This window comes from Ylistrum balloti, unplaced genomic scaffold, assembly GCF_031769215.1.
Source record: "Ylistrum balloti isolate Yb309-2 unplaced genomic scaffold, AGI_CSIRO_Ybal_v1 Utg369730, whole genome shotgun sequence".
In the NCBI taxonomy this organism is placed as follows: Eukaryota; Metazoa; Mollusca; class Bivalvia; order Pectinida; family Pectinidae; genus Ylistrum; species Ylistrum balloti.
In genome coordinates this window covers 2,556,359-2,574,850 of record NW_026781945.1, presented here as the reverse complement: position 1 = coordinate 2,574,850, position 18,492 = coordinate 2,556,359, and the positions used below count along the sequence as shown (strand labels likewise).

The window sequence follows — 18,492 nt, the reverse complement described above, 5'->3', positions numbered from 1 at the left end:
TACAACATCCAGTTCTACACATGAGTATATAATTTGGTGGCCCTCAGTCACTTTAGATCATGTTTGGAATAAAAAGCTTGTGTACAATCTCGTGCATCAATACATGAACCTCTCAAAAAAACAAAAAGAAATATCAGGGATTTGGAGGCATGTTTCTGAGTTATTATCGCAATTTAAATTTCAAACTTCGCGAGTATTTACATAACAATGAAACATTTAATCTCAGTGATTTGTGAAGAGACTATAGATATGATTAAATTACAGTTGAATGGTAATTAGAATTTTAAATTCACATAAGCCTTTTGAGATATTATTCCAAAAAAAATATTCATTTATCAGAAACTGGACTAAAAGAAAATCAAGAAAGGTTTTGAATCTTTTAAATAGTGCCTCCACTTTTTTCATTCATATTACAATGGGCTATTGTTTTCCTTTTGATAATACACACAGGATTATAAGGTGGACAGGAATATCAATTATGTCTACTGTACATTTTGTTTCTTGGTCGCTATCTATACGACAGCTGTGTCGGATTTTGATGCCTAACAACCAATATAAACTGTAATAAAAATGCTGTTAAAATATTTTGACATTCTGAAGGAGTTATCGGTCTTCGTTACGGATATACTAGTATAGATGTCGCTAATTACCAGGATAAGTCATTATTTCTCTTTTAATTAATAGGCATTTGCATCAAGTCTGTGAAAGTAATGTATCTTAATATTTCTATGAATTATTTTACCTCGAATGAATTGAAAATATTGAGTTTTAATTTGGTTTGTTATTTTGTTTAATCGAATCATCAAATACAATCACGTACCGCTCCCGGAAAGAAGCATGGCGGCTGGCTCGATCGAAATCCCACTCCGGGATACAGACGAAGTAAGTAGTCAAACTGTGTGCCTCTTCAACATTATCTTTCTATCCATATTTTGAATGTATATCGCGGCAGTCATTTCCTTTGACCTGCGTTAGAACTACAGATGGAATATTTGGGGTACATAATAAACACTGCTGCTCCATCAGTTCACACTGCAGCTGCTCTGATAAAGACTGAATGTTATTTTGGTGTTGTAACGAACATTTAGTGAACCCAAATATCGGAACAACTTGCTATTTTCTCATGCTGCTATAAGTGTTATTGTTTTAACTGTTCTGCCCGTAGGTCTTTCAAATTGAAATTTGTAAATATAAACAAATTTGTTGTACTGTTGTATTGTTTATGAATTACATGGCAAGAAAGAAAAGAAAATGACTGGCTTATTTGAAGTTTATAGTTAAAATATACTTATCTGTGATGGAGCATCAGTATTGATCGCTTTTTAGTTTCCAGCATACAGTTATATACAGACTCTGTCAATAATTGTCTGATATTTGTTCCTCTACAGGATATTAGCCTGTCGTGTAATTGTAATTGATGTATGCATATGCTTACTTCCTGAACACAAATGTCTTTGGTTGGCACTGGGGTGGGTGTGCTTGTCTGAACCTGTATTTGGATATATACCGTATTTGTCCTTTTAAGGGCGTCTGCTCTAATAAGAGCAATATTTTTTGTAAGTGAATAAATATAACATAAATTTCTTACCTTTAGAAAAACATTTTAATATCCAAAAATATTTAAGTGTTTGTGAAAGTAACGTTACTCTTCATTAAAGTTCTATATCACTGAACTAGATCTAGAATCTAACATTCTATTGTTCATCCCAAAAAGTCAACACACATCGGAATATACTGGTAGGTCTGAATGATCAATGGCCAGGACTATCACAATGGTAATAATCGTCCTTATCCATATCAGAGTCACTTTCTGACTTGCTTCCAAGTTCAAAATTTTCGACGTCAACTGTTTTGTTGTCATTCACACTCTGTGCTATTTCCAAATCTTTGTTTCATCCATGTTACGGATATTTTGATGTTCATAATTACGCAGTCTCCTCATGCGAGTAATGATTCATAGAAAATAATCCACCCGATCATCGATTGCAGATACACTTTTCTGGGCTACATGGGTAGTCTGTCTCATAGAAATTTGATGTCTCCGTTTGAAAGAGTGAAACCATCCGCTATAAGCTTTAAAAGATTGACATCCATTAAGTTCATGAAGCCGTAATGCCTCAGCCCTGAGTGCTTTTCCAGTTACATGGACCCCCTTCTATAATCGGTCTGTTAACCAAGTCATAAGTTCGTTGTCAGTGTCCAAATTTTTCACTTTCCTTCCACTGCCGGAACATTTACGGTGCTGCTTTCCTTTGGTTCTGATTTTTTCCTCATTTTTCAGCCATCTCTGCACACATTTTCTATGAATTTTGAAATGACTAGCGGCGTTATGGTTACTGTTTTCTTTGGCAAATTCGATCACCTTAATTTTGAATTTGTTTTCGCAACTTTTCATTTTGATCAAAATGGCATACTGTAGTGTTGCCAGTCTCCAACACGTGTTGAGACAAAATTTGACACATCACCAGTACCGACTGGTCATGGAAATTTTTGGCAAGCATCCAGAGATGAGGACTAGATGTACGTGATGGTCTTGACAATTTGTGAAAGTGATAACATTGTTTCAATTCAGGTGTATTAGTGGAAAATTAAGTGTCACCTCGGCATTTGTAACATATTGATTTAAGTCTAAACTATGTTGTAACTTCATACTTCCTGATATTTGACAACCCCATGACTATTTAGTAAATGCACCCTACTGGTTTTTTACCGGCGCCAGGCGCTCTTATTAGGACAAATACGGTAGGTATATATGCATATTATAAAACAAAAAACTTTTAAGTTATCTTTTGATATCATGATAGATACTTCTATAATCGATGATTGTGGTATACCAAAAAAAAAAAAATAGGTGAAAAGATTATGGGAGAAGAGTTTGTGCGATGTTATTTTAGGGAACAGTCAGCATATCTTTCTAGGCCTAGAATATTTGATATCCTTTATTATAATTAACAAATTGATAAAAACATCTTGCTGACATGTTATTATGATTATTTTTGTAAGGTGATCGAGCTTGATTTAGACCAGCTGCCAGAAGGAGATGAAGTTCTCAGTATTTTACGACAGGAAGTGGCTCCACTGCACATCTGGGTCACTCTTGCTGTAAGTTGATGTCATGATACTTTGTTTTTCTAAGCCTTATAATTAGCATGATGATTACATTTTCTTTTGAAAATTTATATTTCTGTGTAAGGGAATCACCAAATATTTATCTTCAACTTTTCAAGATTGCCCTTGTATTCTGGTAATCTTATCAAGCACCTACTATAAGCTGGTACAGGAGATAGTGTCAATACAACTATTTTAGTTCATTGAACTATTAAAATCTTGAAAATTTTGTATGCATAATTTTTTAATCTCCTCTTTCATAAATAATCAAGTTTCATTTCTTTACATTCAAACACATCAATTTTTTTCAGCTGGAATATTACAAATCCAATTACGTAGAAGATTTTGTGAAGATTCTAGATGCATCCCGAACAGATGCAGGACTTGACTACCACAATTTTGAGCGTGACCAGATGCGAGCCCTTGACACCTTGGCAGCATACTATGTACAGAAGGCCCATAAAGAGAAGAACAAGGACAAAAAGAGAGAACTCTTTACCCAGGCCACTCTCCTCTACACCACAGCTGACAAAATCATCATGTATGATCAGGTAACTTGGTCTTGTTTTACAATACGTTTGAATTGAAAAAGATCATAATATTGTAGACATAGATATTTGAGAGATAGATTTATTTTATGGGTATTTGCACTGTTAACAGGTTAACTGAAATTATGGCATTCAAAGTAGAAGTAATGCATGTGTTTTAAAAGTTTCAGGTATAAACTGAATAAATCAAAGCAGCTGTATATAACTAAATTTCAGTATGTTTACAATGTTTATGACTTGATACAATTTGATTATGAAATTCAAGCAAACTGAATACTACAGTACTCAAAATTATCCAGAATAGTATTTTATAAAGAAAAATTATGGAATGTAATTTTTATTTATAATATAAATAAGACTACGAATGATTAATGTAAGTTTTTGCATGATACGATTTTGTAATCCTAAGAACGGCATAGATTTCTTTGATTTTTAGTTTTATGAGCTTGAGTAGTTGTAATTTTTGTGGTTTTCAGGGTAACTTGTATGTGTAATATATAAAGTATTTTTTTTAGAGGTGCAGAGTTATTGCTCTTTTTAAGCATTACAGAATCAAATGTTAAACAAGAACTTCTTTCTATTCGTTTTTTAGAGCCATCTGTTGGGAAGAGCATATTTCTGTCTGTTGGAAGGAGACAAGATGGACCAGGCTGATGCACAGTTTAACTTTGTGTTGGGACAGGTATTGTTGTTTACATGTAATACACATATGACTTGCTCACACCATACAAATGACACATATTCTAGACAAATGTTATTGTTTAAATGTAATGCAAAAATGGCACATACCATGGAAGAGCTCTTATCATTTAAATGTAGTACACATCTGCTACTACTTGTCACATATATTAAGCATGACATAGAGAATGTTTCTTAAGCTTACCTAAATTTATTACATTCTCAGTTCAATGGGTGGATTGAATTAGTGTGGACTTTAGTATCTGATACTTGTGACTGTCGTATGAAAACTGAAGTTGATATTTGCAAAATATGTAGAGGATATTTCAATTTCATTTACAGACCAGTAACAACATTCCATCATTACTGGGGAAAGCCTGTATTGCCTTTAACAAAAAGGATTTCAGAGGAGCACTGGCTTACTACAAGAAAGCTTTAAGGACAAATCCCAGCTGTCCAGCATCTGTCAGACTAGGGATGGGGCACTGCTTCGTCAAACTTAACAAACTAGAAAAAGCAAGGTAAACTTCAGCTGTAATCATCTATTGAATTGTCTTAAGATCAGGCACTACATCATAAAACCCCATAGGAAGTCAGATATATTATTGAATTAGATATACCTCTAGTTCAAAATCATAAAGTTTAGAGGAGAAAAAGAAAAAAAAACTAAAGATTGTGCAATGAAATTCCTAGTAAGAATTGAATTTTGACTTATTATAGAGATTTTGTGATATACATTTACCTCCCATGCAATTCCATATGTTCAACACTACCTCACTTTTGAGTTGAGGGTTCCTTCATGAGTTTGATAGAATCTTGATATTGGATCAACATGAAATGGATTGATTCAGAGTATTTTTATTTAAGTTTCATAATACTCATGTGTCAGACAACTGTACTAAGAATATTTCATATGGAATAGACTTGTAGAAAATTAATTTGACCAGAGTTTTACGACGATATCAGTGGTAGCTATGTATATATATTTTACCTGAACTTTTATGATAAGAACAATCATTATATATTTAAATGTTTTAATGCAGGCAATATCCTTAAGATCAGTTGTGAATTCTTGGATATGTTTCAGAATGGCATTTGAGCGAGCTCTTCAGTTAGATCCTCAGTGTGTAGGGGCACAAGTGGGGCTGGCAATCCTTGAGGTGAATGCCAAGACACAAGAATCCATTATGGCTGGTGTTCAGCTCCTTTCCAAGGCCTACACCATTGACTCCTCCAACCCCATGGTCCTCAACCACCTTGCCAACCACTTTTTTTACAAAAAGGTACATACAAAGAACTAGCCTTCATTAAACACTTTTAAATACACAATCTGATCGCTTGAGCACATTGGTATAAAGATGTAACATCAGTGATTAGGTTTGATTTCGCTTACATTTTTTTCATGATGTTGTTTAGAGACTGTATTGTAACAGATATTCAAACAAACCAGCTAAATACAGGTTAAAAACTTACAGAAGGTGTTCTCAATTACTATTTTGAGATGCATTTAAATCAAAAGTTTTCAGGGAAAATATTTAATATTGAATGAATATGGCAGTAACTTCAATGAAATTAAGAAAACAGGAGATTTTTGTTGAGAATCAAAATTATGCCATTTTAGCATGAACTGAAGAAACTTTAAATTTTCTATTTTTCCTGGATAATTTATATCAAACAAAATCTTTCTTTCACACTCATTTTTGATAGGATTACCAAAAAGTGCAGCACCTTGCACTACATGCCTTCCACAACACAGAAAATGAAGCCATGAGGGCAGAGAGTTGCTACCAGCTGGCACGTGCTTTCCATGTACAGGTAAGAAAGATATCATTGGTTCTATATTCAGATTTTGTACAGTTAAGATTGCCTTGTCTAAAATAGTTTTTTTTTTCAAATTAAAGATGTTCTAAAGATGAAGCAATGGATAAAAAAAATCTGTCAATATCTTAGTGTAAGACTAGTATTCTGTATATATTATGTATAATACATATATTGCTGTCTAGTCTCAATCTCTCGCATTATGACATTGATACTCACCATTTTTGACTGACACCATGTTATTCTAATTTCAGAATGATTATGACCAGGCTTTCCAGTATTATTACCAGTCTACCCAGTTTTCTCCCTCTAACTTTGTCCTCCCATTCTTTGGTCTGGGACAGATGTACATCTACCGTGGAGACAATGAAAATGTAAGGCAATTTTTAAAAGCATCATGAATTGATTTGAAAGGAGTTGGATTTATCTCTCTTCATTAACTTTCCTTTGGGAAAATACTGATGACTAGATATTGTGTTGTGAATGATAATTAGATAACCTTGTATTACTCTTTCAAAAGCTTTTAAGATATTTGAAAAAAATAGTCCTCCACTTTTGAAAAGCCATTATTGTGTGCATTGAGTTGACACATAACTGTACAGTTCCTGATAAAGTGCATTGTATATTTACAGGCCTCTCAGTGTTTTGAAAAAGTCTTGAAGATTCAACCAGGAAACTATGAGACTATGAAGATCCTTGGCTCATTGTATGCGAACTCTCAGGACCTTGGGAAACGAGATATTGCCAAGGTAACTTTCCATATATAAATGCATCACTAGTAGTTACAATTTACTAAATGAAGCTTGCTTCAACAGGATACTGGTTTATGAAGGCTTTGTATGATATGTAATTGGAAAACAGGCTATCGATCATTATAATTTTTGCAAAAAAGACAGATAAAATTAGGGAAATCAGAACACTGGTCATATTTTGATAAAAAAAAAATTAAACTGCCTTGAATGTGTCTATATAGTGTACACTTTTATTTTTCAATGTAGGAATTTTTTCCCTTATAAAGATTATTTGTGGACTATAAGGTCAGTTTAATTAAAAACATGAAGAATTGAAAAGTGTTTCATACAAATCTGTAGTTAATGTGTTTGAATTACATTTCCATTCATAAATTGACAATAGATAATAACTTTTTAACATTATCAACTCAAATCACAGTCAGTGCTGGCTTAGTACATACATATTGGTACAATAGACATTTTTCATCGACAATTCTCAAAAACTCCTGTCTAAGCAATATTTCTATCATAAATTCAAAGCATTGTACCTAAGTATAGGTCTATTTGTTCATGTTTTATTTTGTATGTAGCAACATTTGAAGAAAGTAACAGAGCAGTTTCCAGATGATGTGGAGGCTTGGATAGAACTTGCCCAGATATTGGAACAGACTGATGTTCAGGTATTAAAGCTTACAATCCTGTTATTATAATTTACTGTCTGTAGAATTTCTTTAATTCCAAAAATGATGCCACTCATGGTAGGATAATGTCAGAATTAAAAAAAAATCGATTTGACATACATTTCATGTTTGATGTAATGGCAACAAATTCCAATATTGGATGATATGAAAGTGTGAAAAAAAATACTCACCTCTATGTAATGTTGACAGAGATACCTCATTCCTCAGGATAATAATTCAAAGGCCTAGCATGAGTATGTCTGAGATGAAAGATGAAATGTATCAATTATACTGAAATGCCTGTTCATTATCTTTTTTTCTTTCATTCACTGAAATCGACTTGATTGGATTAGGGTGCCTTGTCTGCATATGGAACTGCTACAAGGATTCTTAAAGAGAAAGTTGAAGCAGATGTACCACCAGAAATCCTCAACAATGTAGCAGCCCTCCACTTCAGACTTGGTAATCTACAGGAGGCCAAGGTTTGTATAGTAAATTAACATGTATATATCACATATCTGTCCTCGTCTCTTTCTTTTGTTTTGTTGTTGTTTTTTTGGGGGGTTGGTTGGTTGGTTTTGTTTTTGTTCAGAATTGCACAGATATAATTAAGACAATGCTTTAGAAATTGCCATTATATTTAGTTTACCCCAGGTTTCTTACAGAATAAAACTTGACTTTATTTAACGCAGATACTAATCCTTGTTAAAAAATAAGAAATGATTATTGTTAATAATGGAAACTTGACTTACAGAAATGTTATGAAGCGTCTTTGGAACGATCAAAGAGTGACGCTCAACATGATGAGACATATTACAGTGCTATCTCAGTAACAACAACTTATAACCTGGCTAGACTGCATGAGGCCACTCATGAGTATGATGAGGCTGAGAGACTTTACAAGAACATTCTACGAGAACATCCCAACTATGTTGACTGTAAGTTTTAAGTTACGTCTTTGTATATAAGTTTAAAAGACATAACACAAAGTGTTTGATTGCAGTCAATAATATTGTCAGAAGTTATGAATGTTAAGTCTTCTTAGACAGAAATAATGGGGGATATTAATAAAGTATGACCATTGCTTTTGCTAATATTCATGTCATTCTTTCTTGTATATTTATTGTTAAGGTTATCTGCGACTTGGTTGTATGGCTAGAAATCGGGGCCAGATTTACGAAGCCTCTGATTGGTTCAAAGAAGCATTGCAGATCAACCAGGTGCATATTTGATTCATTAGAATGACTTTGTTTAATGTCAATAAATTTTAATCTTTTTTCAAAAATATAAAACATCTCTCAAATTAATTTATTTTTTTAAATAGCTGTATTGTATAAATAAATACATTTTCAGTTGTAAGTGATTAAAATAATTCCATTTGAGAAATATGGATTCAAAGTTATTTCTGTCGTGTTTTAAGTTAAAATTAGTATGTTATCCTTTTCTGAAATTTAATAGATACAATAAGATTGTTAGATTTCATTTTGCCTCTAATTGATCAGGATCACCCAGATGCTTGGTCTTTGATTGGAAACCTTCACTTGGCAAAGCAGGAGTGGGGACCTGGACAGAAGAAGTTTGAACGTATCATTAGTCGGCCAAACACCAAGAATGATGCATACTCACTGATAGCCCTCGGCAATGTGTGGCTGTCTTCACTCCATCTGCCAATGAGAGACAAAGACAAGGTTTAAAAATTAAGATAATACTTTATTTCAATTTTCTGTCCAAAAATTATTAAGTTTTAGTAATCAAAGTAAATATTGATATTACATTTTGTAAACTATACTATGTCTTTTATTGCTAAGCTCTATGGAATACAACATATTCTTAAGTTAGCTCCCTTTGAATGTTCGTCAGTGTTAGTATCTAGTTATATCCCTTTGTGTGAAGTTTTATGCAAATCTTGAGCCACTGAACAGATTTTGTTTACATAAAAATTTCATGAAGTCTTACACCTCATTAAACTCTTGTTTACATAGGAGCAGGGGTATTCATGTCTTCTAGACATTTCTTGTTTCATCTTTGTATATCAGCAGCATCTCTCTTCATAGAAGATTATGTCTTTTGTGAAATGTGGAGATATTTTTGACTCCTTGACACACAGCATTGCTGTATCTACTCATCTGTAGTTAGTTCGTGTCTTGAGTGACCTTTTGATCTTTAGTATTGTTGTATCTACCTGTGATGCTGTAGTAGTTTGCTGAATAACCTGACCTCTGTTGACCTTGTAGGAAAAGCGTCACCAGGACAGAGCCCTTGCTATGTACAAACAAGTGCTGAGGAATGATGACCACAACATCTGGGCAGCTAATGGCATAGGTAGGCTTCTTACTCTTACACAAACAACTCTTACACAAACAACTCATTTTGGTCATTTCTAGCTTACCCATGTATGTTGGCCAATGTGCCTTTAGAGAAATTGGAGGTAAATCTTCAAAATCTTCTAAATTCTTCTTACTCTATATGAATGATGGGATTTTAACCAATTTCAACATAGATTATTTATGTTTAAAAGGGATGCAATTTTATTTTTTCAACTGTGACAAAAGGTAGAGGACATTTCAACACACCCATCTTTGTCAAAAGTATTATCCAGATTTTGTATACTAACAACTCTGGAAACTGGGGGTGCTGAAAGGCTAGTTTTTCATTTAGCACAGTTTCTCATAGTATAAGTGCTATTCAAATTAAATCCAGAATTTAGTTTCTTTGTTTGGACTCACCAATGATTGAATGGATTTTGACCAAATTGGTCAGAAGCACCTGAGAGATGGGGGAGGGGAATATTGCACAAAATTCTGTTTTCTCTATAAAGATATATTTTACGTTCACAACTACACTATAGTAGTCCTGTAGGGGCATCACACCTCAAAAGTTACCTGGACATGAGAGAGGGAGTCCAAAGAAAAATGACCTAAGTACCTCCCTGGAATGAAAGGCTTGTCAAATACTCAAAGAATGGAGAACGCTTAGAAAAAAACACTCATCAATAAGAAAAATATTAATCTGGAATGAACATGCTATGGAAAAAAAATTTATCATTAAGAACACTATTGATATGGAATGATCAACTGGAAAAATCAATAAGAATTAAGCAAACAATAAACGATAATGTATACTGGAAATAGTATGTACCAAGTGTATCAGGTGAGTCTAGTATAGAAAAATTCATCAAGGCTGAGGTCAACTCAATCGGTATCATTCTTATCCTAGAACTAGCATACCATCTGCTCAGTCAGCACACCCAAAGAATAAATTATCACCATTCCCAGATGGAGGAGCCGGTATTGTTATGAAAAGGTATATGTACGCATTAACCATTGTGAATAAAATATTGACTATATTGTCTAAACTGGATACCTATTAGTCTACTGGTAACATTTCATGGTCAATTTCCAAGATGTTACATCATAATTAAAGGGTAATATAAAAGACTTACAAGTGACAAGCAACTTTTAATACAAATTTTGAGTTTGATGCAGTAAAGCCATAAATTAATGAAAATGCAACATGCAGCTGTTTTGTCCTTTTAGGACTTCTGAGGTATGTTAAGGGCCTAAATTTTGAAGCTTAGGAGGCGACTGAGGAAAATCCAAATGACCAAAAGACATGTCAAAATCTAGATGGGGAGGTATCAGATAATTTTTAAAAATAAATGAACTCACAAGGCTGCACTCATGACAATGTTCAGATTTACAAGTCTTTCCTTTTGTCTATTGTTTGATTTTTGCATGATGTTATGTCTTGGGATGATGGCCAGAGAAGACGTAATGGTGGTCTTCTTCTAGGCCCAATAGGGTTAATAGAGGTAAATTAACAGAAATTGCCTGTTAATCAACTTTTTTCCCAAAAAATATGAAGGGATGGACTTACTTAGCAGAGAGTCTGGCCCTCCTAGAGGCCCAAATGGAGAAATGGAGTCTGGCCCTACTGAAGGCTCAAATAGAAATAGAGATCAACTAATAAAGAGTTCAAGAGTTTGCCCCTTCTAGGGAACAAAAAGGGAAATAGGGGTAAATTAACAGAGAATCTTGACCTCCTAGAGGCCTTAATGGAGAACTAGAGGTAAACTGATAGAGAATCTGGGAGTGTGGCTCTACTAGGTACCAAAAAGGGAAAAAAGAGGTAAATCTGGCCCAAAAGGGGAAATAGAAATTCATTAAGATAGATAGAGGTTAATTGATAGAGAATCTGTCCTCCTAGACACCCAAATGGATAAATAGAGTCTGGCCCTGCTGAAGGCTCAAATAGAAATAGAGGTAAATTGAGAGTCTGGCCCTACTAGGGACCAAAAAGGAAAAAAAGAAGGAAATTAACAGAGTCTGGCTCTATTAAAGGCCCAAAAAAGGAAATAGAGGTTTGTGAGGATAAATAGAAGCAAATTGATAGAGAGTCTGGCTCTCCTAGACTAGATTTTCCCATCTTAGAAATAGAAGGAAATCTTCAAAATCATTTACCCTGTATCTTCTATAGGAATAAACGGATCATGGTAAATATGACATTAGTTGGTGAAGGGAACATTGTTAGATTGCTCTTCTACATCGTAAATGATATAAGAAAAGTCATTGATCACCTGAGGTTAAATAAACATGCCAAAATAGTATCAAGATTAACAGCAATACTGTTGTGACACACTCCTGTATACACAAGTCATGTGTCTATGAAACGTGAGCGTCCCAGATTTAGAGGACATTAACCTGTATACACAAGAGAAGACACTGTCGGAGGTAGTAGTCTTTGTAATAGAGGACAGACACTATTCTGTATTTGCCTACCTAAACACCATGGCATTCGATATCAACTGTGAATTGTTTCCAACACTTGGGATTGGCACAATTAAACTTTAGTTAAGTAGCAGGTATCCTCACAAGTATATTACAGAGTGTGAAATATGTTTTTGTTGTATAATGTTAATAAGATGATGCTTAGAAATATTACACAAGCTGTAGTAAATCAATTATGTAAACATCTGTATCAACTAAAACTGCTTAAAAAAATCATATTATTTAAATAATTGTAATGAATTATGCAGATTGCTATTTCATGTCAAATGAATTAATTTGCAATGAAATCTTTAACCTGATTTTATACCACATCATATAGTCATGTAATATCCACATACACAATTTGTTGTGTTGTTTCGAGTGTGAGTATAGGTTGTTATACCGATAATCTACCTTATCTGGCCATGATGATGGCCAAAGAAGACATGTGACAATCAAAACCACATCCATCAATTTCACCATCTTTGTTTATATTCTGTTCACTTGATGATGCCTCCTGTTATCCTACTGTTTTTAGGTCTTCTGCTTCAGAATAGTGCCTGTTGAGTTGACCTTTGAACCAGGAAATAGCTTACAAGACATGTGATCTTTATTTATACAATCTGTTGTGTTGTTTTTAGTGAGAGTGCAGACAGTTTTACTGGTAACCTACCATATATGGCCATGTGAGCTTATCGCTACAAAAAAACATTTTCCAAGATATCATTTGGTGTTGGTCATTCATCCAGTAGAAGCTTGAATTGTCTCTTCTGTCCAATATTTCTTGGAAAGCAAGCAGGAAAATAAGCATAGTGAAACTGCTTTTTCAATTTTTTTCCTCTCAAAATCTGACATGTTTTGGGACACAAATCCTTTTCTGGAAATCTTCAGGTTTGAGTTTTAAAATAGATAGAGGTTTTTTTCAGATATCAAACATGGATGCTGTGGGTTCCAGGGGTGAACAGATATGAATATGTTTACATTTTTTTGGCATTATTCTTGTTATACTCCCCACAATAAATTTGAGGCAAGGGAAGGTGTTTGGGTATGCCCGTGCATCTGTCCATTCGTCTATCAGTGGATCTTTTTAAAGTTTTGTAGGAATGGCCAGTACAATATTGAGATGTGCCCCCTGAAATGACTTTCCACTTTTCCCCTTTTTCAGTGAGTTCTTCTAAGTAAAAATGAACACACACTCTCAGTTTACAATGGATCTGTTTTTGTGAAAATGGCTCGTACATTATGGAGATGTGGTCCCTTTTCATAGAGTTATACCTCAACCATGGTTTCAAAATCCTGGCCTCTGATTAATTTTCAATGTTTTTACCTTTGTCCTGGTGTTTTGACCAAATTTGGTATATAGAAGTCTTTGGCTGTGTGGGGGATATTAGCTTTCCTCACAATGACAGTTCTGGTTTCTTTTAGCAAGCTTGTGTGAGTTTCTAGATAACTGTAAAATAGTTTATTGTAGATTGTTAGGTCCTCATTGTCTACCTTTCTTAATTCATTAAGAAACTTGAGGTCAATGTACGTTTGGAAACGTATGATTTATGGTGAATAAACCTTGTGTTCTGGAAACTGTCAAGATATTTATATCAGTTCTGTATTGTTTTAGCGCATTGTTAGCTGATGCATAGTGAAAAGTTGGTGCATGGCGCTTAAATAATATTACTGATGAAATGAATATCTTGACAGTTTTACTACTCACAATAAGGAAGATAAAGCCATATTACTTTATCACAAATTTTAATATGTACAAAACAAAAAGCAATGTTCAATGTACAATGCTGTTTGGCACAAATGTGAAAGGTTGAGTTATTGAAGTTGAAATCTACAAAGTAAAAAGATATGTACATAGCACTTACATATACACTTGGGTTTTTACATCAGTCTATTGGTAGTTTGTTTGTACTTACAGTCTTATATAGAATTCCAGTGGATAACTATCGTCACATATTGTACATCAAACTTCAGTGTCACATGGAATTCACATAGAAGTTAGCGATTACAAGGCTACCATCTGACGTTTCCTCTTCGCCTTGGCAATCTCAGTGAGTGTGCGAGTGTTATTTGACCTGTTCCTCTTGTTGGCAAACCACTTCTTCACCTGTTCTGTACTGATTTTTCCTTTATCTGCGAGTAACTCGACTGTGGATGCCGTCGGGTAAGGGTGTTCCAAGTGGTTGTCATACCATTCCTCCATCACTCTCACTGACTTCTTAGACAGAAGGGGGCGTGGTTTAATTACCCGACTCGAACATTTGTTCATAGACTCCTCTAACAAAGTGAGACTTTGTTCAACTCGAGTCATGATTTGATGGAGTTGGGAATCATAGTGAAGGTTCAGTGACCTCTGATAGTCTGAAGGGTACTTTTGCATGTGTAGTGAACGGAAACGTTCGGTCTCCACAAGGGCCGCCTGGTAACGATAGAAACTTGACAACTGTTTGACATCCTCTGGAAACTTATCTGTCAGTCGATTGAAGCGTTCCTGTAGGTCCTGCTCACGGGCAAAAACATCAGGTTGTGGCTGAGTTGTCATAGTTGCTAATAGAGACTGTGGCAACATATCCTCACGACAATCATTGACAAGGATGGCCTGGAGGTCATTGAAGAATGGATTCTTTGCAAGGGGACTGTCAGGTGGTGGACTGCCTAGTAGTCCAGTCAGTGAGTCATTGAACCGGCTATCAAGCCCGGGACTGTTGTAGACTGGCTCACAAGATGCTAATGACAGGTTGTTAGGGTTCCTTGCTGGAGTAGTCTGCTCATCATAGGTAATAGTTTTACAAGAGGGTGCTTCAGTAGGTGATGAATTGACACTTGATGCAAAGCTTTCAATGTCAAAGTTCAAATCACTGTCACTGTTGTCACTGGATGATGTCCACACACATGATTCAGTTGGACTTCCATAGTTAGTCAGAGTAGCAGTACATTGATAATCAGGTAAAGATGCACGATCCGGCAACTCATCTTTTAAGGTCTGTGAAATCACCTCATCCAGCAGGTCATGAGGTGACATGCTCAAGGTCGCTGGAAGGTCAAGAGCATCTGGCACTGGAGACATTGGCTGGTTGAGCGATTCAATGAAAGCATCCATGATGCAGCACTAGTTCAGAGACACAGGTCGCTCAAAATGTCCAAAATGTTCAACTTAGAATGTCTGAGGTACAAGATGCAAAGGTCAAAGTTAGCTCAAGCAGTGTCAAGAGAAAGTGACATGACCCTGTAGAGAATGTCAAGGTTTTTGTATTGAGTGGTCTGAACACTGAATACTTCTCACATTGAAATGATATTGTATGATTGGCTATGGGTAAAACAGCTGATTTCTCATATTTTGAAAAAATCCTTTTTGGATGAGAGGTATGGTTTCCAAGCTGACCTCCTACCACTACCCTGATTGGTCTGGGTAGGAGTTGATGGGTGGGGCCTAGTGGTCACACTTGTCTGATCTAAAACAGGTGATTACTAATTACTTGTGTTGATTAGAACCACTGAGTGTAATCACTGAGGTGTGTCACACTGATCTTGTTGTTTTAAGGTAAACAGGTCACACCAATAGTGTATATCCAGAAATAAAATGTCACTAGTGACACTTACAAAATAGATTTTACAATTCTTAAATTCATAGTAATAAATGAAGTAAAACAAAATAAGATATAGATGATTTTATTTCCAATTTGATTAAAATTCAATTAATTTTAAATGAAATTACAGATGTTACTTTGGCAGTCAACTTTTACTTCCATGACCTCAGAAATGTAAATATGGAGTGACTGACAAAAAAAATCAACTCTTCTTAGCTCAATTTGTCCTTGATATCATCACATGAGAAACAATTTTAGTATCAAATTGAGGATGTACAAGATTTTCAGCACAATATATATGAATAATACAATTGGAAACAGTACTGATAAGTAAAGCATATCATATATATATCATATACATGTATTTTTTATATATTTGTATAATAGAATGTATGATTATATATCTTGGAATTTGTTATATTTAACCATAATGTATTAATAACACTAATGACACATAATAGATCAAATTTTATATAGGTAAAAGCACAGATCTATTCCAACTTTTTTTTAGAATACAAAAAAGTCATATTAAGTGTAATGATGCATATTTTCAAACAAAAATGGATTGATAAAGGCTATGCTTGCCATCATGATTGATAACTACCAATGACGATTCATTATTGAAAGTTGACCTTTCATAAATCAAAGATTCTTCATTAGATATTTTTTTTATTCGGAGAAAAGAAAAATCTAGAGTAAAACTTGTTATAATATATAAAAATTGTAATAAATATGATTTTTATGGAAACATCATAAGGAAATTAGAATTTTGTATGGTAAATTGTGTGGAAGTAGTTGTAATTATTTTCTATTAACCGTAGTGATATATAACATCTATATTTATGATATCTTACCCATCTTGTTTGTGTAATGAGCATTACGATGAAATTTGACAATGATTAAACATTGTGATAGTTTTAGTAGTGATGTTAACACATCAATCATAATATAAGTTCCTCTTTGGTTTTGCTTAATTCATTGTTTTCATCCATTTAGTTTTATGGAAAAATGAGGCAGAAAAGGATCATTCCCTAACTTGAGGATAGGGTAATGATGTCTCCTCTATGGAAAGGTCTTATTATTTAGGGAAGTAAACCACATAATTTTCTTAAAATTTATTTTAAACTACGCCAAGTTAATATTTGTACAAGAAATTACCAGTATCAATAAAAAGAACAAAAGATTGATTATGATGCAAAAGAAACAAACATAATTAAATATAAAATTAATTTCTACATAAAATCTCAGACTTTCGTGTTTTTGTATACTGTTGGCTACATTTTCAATGGCGTAGATGACCGTGATTCAGTAAACAGCATTACCGGTAATAAGTTCAATGTCTCATTGCTAAGGTGCTTCTTTTACGTATAACTCCAGAAGTCTGCGGTAGATTTCAATTGCATTCTACTTGAATTAACATCACAATTTTCAGAATTTAATTTTGTGAAGTCTGACATGGTAGACCACTTTCCTGAATTTTCAGGATCCCAAAACAAGTGTTTCAGCTTGTTTCTTGGTCTTAGACAAAACTGGCTTCATGGGTGAAAATTATAGTACAGACACCCCATCTTTGTTAATCATGAAAGATATAATTAAAATTTGAAAAGTGTCTGACCTGTAAACAAATATTTTAGTTTGTTTCTTGATCTTTTGAGAGAAAAAAATGGCTATTTGGATGATGATTGCAAAAATTAAAACCACCCCTTTTTCAATCATGACAAATATCCTTGAAATTTCATTATGCAAACCTAAATTCTTTTAAACAAATACTAGAAGACGGTCAAATAAATGATACGAGTAATCTTTTGGTTGGTGGTTGCTATGCAGGTTTAAGCTTGTAAAATGAGAATAATATTTGAAAATGAATTATTGTTATTACACATGTTTGGATGTCATTATTGGAAAAAGAAGAGCAAATTTTAAAATCTTCAGAAAAGTTTAATACTGAATTTATTATGTCTCAAAGGAATGCATCCTTATGGTCCATCTCTCAGTTATTGTTGGTCTGTGATTTTTTAGTGTAGGCTATCTCTATGTGAAAATATTAATATAAGATTAATTGTGACTGAAATTTAAATGTTTTTTTATTTCTTCTGTTTTTTGTTTGGGTATTTGGACCAAAATCTACAAGATTAACAATTTTTATGATTTTGTATTAAACACTTTTTATAAACTGTAAATAATATTAACTAAAATATCTCAAACTTTAGGTTTTAAAATAATAACATTAAGCGAAATATGGCTGCTCTCTGAAATAAAATTTGAATTATTTCTTTATAAACACAAATTATAAAATGTTGATTGAGAAATGTGAGGTAGGACTGGTAGTAATAGAATGAAGAATGAGTGAGTTACATGAGGGTTTCTATTGTGTACACAACTTCGCAAATCTGAAATGTGTTCAATTTGTGCATTTTGAAAACAACAAAGAAACATTTCATTCCATATTGAAATAATTAGTTTTGAGTATTGGTACAATACATTGGAAGGCCTGGTTTCTGTGCCACACCCACACATCAAAGCCTGATTACTGCTTGGACTGTTTAATTAATGTCTTTATCTTTCACAATCAATTT

At 33.9% G+C, this 18,492-nt stretch overlaps 2 protein-coding genes across 2 annotated transcripts in view; one reads left to right on the top strand and one right to left on the bottom strand.

The window, feature by feature from the left end:
* The first annotated feature begins 837 nt into the window (after positions 1-837).
* LOC132565658 (RNA polymerase-associated protein CTR9 homolog) overlaps positions 838-18,492 on the top strand; it is a 41,151-nt gene continuing 23,496 nt past the window's right edge. The window contains exons 1-15 of the mRNA XM_060230353.1: positions 838-882; positions 3,004-3,102; positions 3,420-3,659; positions 4,249-4,338; positions 4,677-4,855; positions 5,422-5,617; positions 6,042-6,149; positions 6,407-6,526; positions 6,785-6,901; positions 7,474-7,563; positions 7,917-8,045; positions 8,318-8,501; positions 8,695-8,783; positions 9,066-9,251; positions 9,798-9,885. Coding sequence (XP_060086336.1) covers positions 838-882; positions 3,004-3,102; positions 3,420-3,659; positions 4,249-4,338; positions 4,677-4,855; positions 5,422-5,617; positions 6,042-6,149; positions 6,407-6,526; positions 6,785-6,901; positions 7,474-7,563; positions 7,917-8,045; positions 8,318-8,501; positions 8,695-8,783; positions 9,066-9,251; positions 9,798-9,885 — 1,960 coding nt within the window. The remainder of the gene's footprint in view (positions 883-3,003; positions 3,103-3,419; positions 3,660-4,248; positions 4,339-4,676; positions 4,856-5,421; positions 5,618-6,041; positions 6,150-6,406; positions 6,527-6,784; positions 6,902-7,473; positions 7,564-7,916; positions 8,046-8,317; positions 8,502-8,694; positions 8,784-9,065; positions 9,252-9,797; positions 9,886-18,492) is intronic.
* Positions 14,335-15,429, bottom strand: LOC132542988 (uncharacterized). Its single transcript, XM_060206442.1, has one exon. It carries the CDS (start codon positions 15,427-15,429, stop codon positions 14,335-14,337), a length of 1,095 nt encoding a protein of 364 aa, XP_060062425.1.

Excerpts from the sequence above, each read along its gene's own strand:
- LOC132542988 (XM_060206442.1), bottom strand. The coding sequence starts at position 15,429 with ATGGATGCTTTCATTGAATCGCTCAACCAGCCAATGTCTCCAGTGCCA.